Here is a 6205-nt window from a genome sequence, read left to right on the forward strand (position 1 = left end):
ACTCGGAAAATTTGAAAAAAAAGTGAAAACGAGCGAAAAAATTTTAAAAGTTTGAATTCGCGCGCTTTTACTCACCGGGCGGCCTAGAAAAAACCTCGTCCCTAAGGGCTTTCAGCGTATTTTTCGATGCGTTTTTTTCGATGAAGGAATTTTTTTTGAATTTTTTCTTTATTTTTATGTCAATCTACATGCATTTCTGCACATTTTGATGCAATAAAAAATTTCACCATACACCACCTTTAACAAGTAGCATAACAATGTAAAAACCGTATAAATGAACAAGGGGAAACAAAAAAATGGAAACCGGGGGAGAAAATTAGCTCATATCAACCAATCCAACAAAAAGATAGAAAAGTAACATAAAATTAACTAGAAAAATCACTACAATTAGTGAGAGAATCAGTCGAACCAGTGTGGAAATTTCGTGGCTATTTTTTTCTTTTTTTTTCAAATATTAATTAATTGCCGGCCGGCCGGGCCGGGCCGGGCCCTGGTTTTTTTCCCTCGGGCCGGCCCGCCGGCCAGCCCGTCAGATTGCAGCCCTGTATGTGGGTAATTCAAAATTTCTGGAATTCGGAAAATCTGAGTATTTGAAAAACTCGGAAATTTGAAAAAATCGGAAGCCGACACGCGACGCGTCTAAATTAGGCTCGGTGCCAAATTTCTAACCGGATATCCCTACCGCGATGTCATCATTTCCGTATCGACCATCCAAGTAGCTGTTGACCTCATTCTCCGTCCTGTGCTCGACTCCATTTTTATCAGTGTAGATGCGGATAGCAGCTCGAGATGTACCTTTGTAAAGATATTTGTAAAGGTATTTAACTGCTCCGACGTTCCCACAAATTTCCAAATTCGCATGACTTCTGAACTTTCTGGAGAGGTACTTGTTGTATGGGACCACACTTTATTGTCCAGTTTAACAACTCCAGAATTTTTCGTTTGTCTAGAAATGTCTAGAAAGTTCTGTAATTTTCTAGAATGTTCTGGAATTTTCGAGAATTTTCTGGAATTTTCTAGAATGTTCTGGAATTTTCGAGAAAGTTCTGGAATTTTCTAGAATGTTCTGGAATTTTCGAGAAAGTTCTGAAATTTTCGAGAAAGTTCTGGAATTTTCGAGAAAGTTCTGAAATTTTCGAGAAAGTTCTGGAATTTTCTAGAATGTTTTGGAATTTTCTAGAATGTTTTGGGATTTTCTAGAATGTTCTGGAATTTTCTAGAATGTTCTAGAATTTTCTAGAATTTTCTGGAATGATGTAAAGCTTCGAGAGTATTCTAAACTGTCCTGGAATTCTCTAGAATGTTTTGCAGTCGAAAAAAAAGACGGCAACCAAATTTACAGTAGGTCACAGAATTTGAGTTAATCACGAAAAAAATGTTACAAAAAATTTCTGTTGCGAAGCTTTCAGTTCAATTTTCTGTGGGCAGCACATAGATAGGCCTGAAAACCGTTTTTGAGAATTCCCTGAAGTTTTAGTGAGTTTCAACATAATTTTGAAATTTTCGATTCTCAACCCTATAGGTTCCCGATTAGCTAGAAGGCCCAGGACACCATGGACATGAAGCGCTCGGTAGTCCATGACTACATACTACATACCACTATAGGAGTCCCATGCCCTTTGGAGTTATTCAAGTAAATGTCCGAGACTGACACACACACACACACACACACACACACACACACACACACACACACACACACACACACACACACACACACACACACACACACACACACACACACACACACACACACACACACACACACACACACACACACACACAGAAAAGTTTCCTTAATAAGAAGTAGATCGTATTGCCGGGAAATGTCTCGAACTTTCTCAAATTTTAGCTTTCTCTATAAAAATCCTTTTCTAGAACCGAAAGCTTAGAAGTAATAGTGTATGTGGGTAATTCAAAATTGAGATAAGAATGTTTGGCTCTCACTATTAGTTATATTTTCGAAATGTTTCGAATATTTCCTTTGTCAAAAGTGACAATAACAAAGACGACAAACGAATAATAAAGGTGAGAAGCTGAAAACAATCAACCAATGAAACATGTTTTGCCATAAGACAAGTTCAAACCTTTTCATATAAAAGGACCCACTCTGATCTCAATATTCACAATGAGTTGAGATCTCAAATTGCTTTGGGAGCCTACGACGGTGAAGAAACATTTGAGACATATAAACCATCAGCATCCAACATGCGCAAACTGGTAAGATTATATAATTAGAATTTTTGCCAGTGACGTTTCGCTTAGAAATGGGACGACTCTCTCGCCGCCTCTGCTCAAAACTACTCCAACACTTGTCCAGACCGTCTCTCCGCACCATCACGAGATGGAGAGAACGTCTTCTTTGCAACTAGTTCAAACGGGCAAGACAGTGTTGATTACTATGTGAGTTTCGAATGACTTGGGATTTTCAAACTACGTAATTTTTCAGGGAGATGGAGCATCGGAAATATGGAAAAGCGAGTTCGAAAATAGAGGATGGAATTCCACTAAGATGGATGATAACGCCTTCAATTCTGGAATCAAAGAGGCTTCTCAGATGGTTTGGGCTGAGACACATTTAATTGGGTGTGGAGTGAGTGTGTGTCCAAAGGACAACCGGTTCAAATATGTAGTTGTGTGCCAATATAAAGAGCCGTGAGTGACTCTTGTGCGAGATTAAGAAAATCACAAATTGAAAAATTCAGAGGAAACAAGAAGGATACAAACATTAATGAAGAAGGAACGACCTGCTCGAACTGCCCTGAAAATTTTGGATGCGATAATAACACTGGGTTGTGTATTCTGTAACTTCTCGCTTAATATTGTTTCTAATTATTTCAAGTAATAAATATTTTATCAATGCATTAGAAATTTTTGTTGTTCCAAAACGTAAGGTTCCTACTGATCTGTAGGTATTAAAGTTGCGATAATCTTCCTTATATATATAACGCTACACGCGTCTGTTGTTCCCCATGTCAGGCTGTCATCTTTTGAAAAGGTTGAAAAATAAATATAAATTGACGTGACACTTTGAGAAAAATGAGGAGTAACAAACTAGATTAAATCGCGCTGAAGGCTCACCAGCTTGCTGGTTCATCAATAATACAGGTAGAGTGGACTCTTTTTTGAATTTATTACCTAGTTTGTGGAAGATGAACGGACCCTGGAGCTCTCCGACTGAGGGTTTTTTGCCCAATTCGATTTGGATAAATTCTGCGAATTACCCCTGTTTTGCTACTGTCTGGTTCTCAACCAAATGTTCTCCTTTGACATTTCTCGTTCCGTTCAACGATTGGATCTAGATAATTCAATCCAACAATCCGATTTTTTTGTTTCCTTAGAATTCACAACAAAACTTTATGCGTTTGATTTTGCGCTATGGTAAAATGATCTTCATCTACATATGGTGTTTCCTGGAAAAAATTGACATGAAAAATCAGTATAGATTTACGTGACCCTTAAAAAATAGTCGAGGAGCTACGAACCATTGGATTAAATTGCGCCAAATGCGCACCAGCTAGCTGATATATAAAAAAGATGTGAAATTTCAGTTTGTGACTGACGAATTGATTGATAATCGGACTTAAATTTCTACAGATTGGTGGGAATATTGTTTCAACTTTGGATTAATGCAATCCTTAATGCATTTATGAATGATTTATTACTTGAAATTTTTATCAAACAGTAAACACACAATCCGGTAGCAGTATCGCAAGTTGATCCAGCAGAGCAGGCAGAGCAAGTCTCTCCTGTCTTATAAATCTCAGAACCCTTCACGTTTCCTCTGAAATTATTAATTTTATATTTTCCTACAAAAGTCACTCACGGTTCTTTATAATGGCACACCACAACGTATCTGAACAAGTCGTGACCATCTGAGTAGCTTCTTTGATTCCAGAGTTGAAGTTGTTTTCATCCATCGTAGTGGAATTTCATCCGTAAATTTCAAACTCCTCTTCCCAGACTTGCGAGAATCTTGGTCCCTGAAAAATTAGGCAAGTTTAGAATCCCAAGTTAGTCGGCACTCACATAGTAATCAATGCTTTCTGTGTCGATTGAACTATATTCAAAGAAGATGTTTTCGCCATCACGTAATGGTTTGGAGCCGAACTCTGGGCAGGTGTTGGCGTAGTCGTGAGCAGAGGTGGCAAGAGAAGAATTCCATTTTTAAAAAAATTTCAGAAGTATCAAACATTAGAGTATGATAACCTTACCATCTTGCGCATATTGGTTGCTGGGGGTTTAGGTTGCTTGAAAGCTCCATAACCGTCATAGATTCCCATAGCAATATCGGATCTCAAGTCATTGTGAGCCCGGAGTATATGTTTTATACCGACGGGACCGAACTGACCACTGGCACATCCCAGGATGACAGAATACAGAGAGCGAATTTCATGATTTGAAATGCAACGGGAGTTAGATTGGAGTGTGTCGTTTTATATTAAAAAAAGCGTCTTCATCTCATAAAAACAGGGCTGTCCAAAACGGCGGCCGGGCCTCGGCCGAAGAAAAAAGGCCTCGGCGCGCTCCATTGAGAAAAAGCCTCGCGAGGCCTCGGCCGGCCGATGCCGGCCTCGCAAATGTGACTACGGTCAGCAAGTCGCCTATTTTACGACAAGTTGCGCTTTTTTTTTTAATTTTTTGTTTTTTCTCGCTCTTTTTCAGCAAATCACGCATTTTTTGAGAGTTTTCTCGATTTTTCCATCGATATGTGGCGACATGAACATTTCGAACGCCAGTGATGGTCGGTTTAAGCCTATTTATTCATTTGTTATAACCGTTATTCCATTTCAGACACAATTCAGATGCCTCAATGGTTCATTGATCCCAACAAAACCGATTGTGAATTAGTGATAAAGAACAAAAGGGAAGGATTCGGCGGTTTTTATGCTAGTTGAAATTTTTTTTTTTTGTTGAAAAAATTAGTTCTTTTTCAGAAAACCACCTGCACGTCATCTCACTTTCCTTCAACGTACTCTGGGCGGATCAAGCGCCCCAAAAAGCAGTTCGCTTCATCAAGAACAGCAGCAATACGAGAGAGACACCAGAAGTATGCCTGCATTGAAATTTTGGCCTCTGGCAAAAAGCTCCTATCCAATTTTGCACGAAATCGCCCGAAAAGTTCATGCGATTCAAGCTTCGGAAGCAGATGTAGAAAGATCTTTTTCAATCATAAAAAACTTGTACACACCAAATCGTCAGAGCCTGGACTTAAAAATGCTGGAAAAGTTGATGATTCTCAAAGAAAAAGATCGATTCGACACAGGCGAGACTTGAAGATTTTGATGAATGAACACAAGCTTTTTTTGTTAAATTTCTTGAATTTGTTGTCATTTTCTCTCCCCTGTTATTTCAGTGTTGAATAAAAGATTTCTTGACTTCCTCCTTTTTTTAAATGCTCTAAATATCGAAAAATTGAGAAAACTTTCAAAAAATGCGCGATTTGCTGAAAAAGAGAGAGAAAAAACAAAAAATTAAAAAAAAAACGCAACTTGTCGTACAATATGCGACTTGCTTACCGTAGTCATATTTGCGAGGCCTCGCGAGGCTTTTTCTCAATAAAGTGAACTTGCGACGGCCTCGGCCGCACAAAATTGCGCGAGGTCTTCGGCCGGCCTTTTGGACAGCCCTGCATAAAAAGAAGTTATTACATTTCAACAAATTTTTCTAGCCTTTGTTATTGTTTTTAGTAGAGAATAATAGTGAATCTGGCAGAAAAGCAAGGATTGTCGTCTGTTTGAAAAACTTCAGAACGGGTTTTGTAATTGTGGTTTCCATTTACAAATTTCCATGTACCCCTACATGGTATTTTTTAAACGCATTTTTCCATATACAACATAAACGCTCTGAGAATGAAAGATTCAGTTGGTTTAGTTATTTTTTGACGGAAAATGATCAAACCGTGATCAAGAAGTCAAAATTTTCGAAAAAAAAATTCACATGCACGCTCTTCCACAGAACAATTCCGAACTGCAAATTAATTTTTGATCTACAGAAAAAAATTTGGCGCGATCACAATTGCAGGTCTAAAACCATAATTTCAGAATTTTGAAAAAATTTATCTCCTCTTTCAGTTTTTGACATTTCTAGGAATTCTATAGCTCAAAAAAACCGCAATTATTTCCTCTACATTTTTTATGGGCGAGTTTTTATTGTCTATTCAAAATAATCGCGCGGGTGAACGAGTGAAAAAACGTGTAGAGAG

General features: G+C 38.2%; 1 protein-coding gene across 1 annotated transcript; it reads left to right on the plus strand.

Annotated features, from left to right (window-relative positions):
• Positions 1–2208: 2208 nt before the first annotated feature.
• Positions 2209–2808, plus strand: CBG01185 (the record flags this gene model as incomplete). Its single annotated transcript, XM_045236974.1, has 4 exons — positions 2209–2220; positions 2266–2403; positions 2450–2655; positions 2706–2808. The coding sequence occupies 4 exons, from the start codon at positions 2209–2211 to the stop codon at positions 2806–2808; spliced, it is 459 nt and encodes a 152-aa protein (XP_045091764.1).
• Positions 2809–6205: the final 3397 nt, after the last annotated feature.

This window comes from Caenorhabditis briggsae, assembly GCF_000004555.2.
Source record: "Caenorhabditis briggsae complete genome, chrV, whole genome shotgun sequence".
NCBI lineage: Eukaryota > Metazoa > Nematoda > Chromadorea > Rhabditida > Rhabditidae > Caenorhabditis > Caenorhabditis briggsae.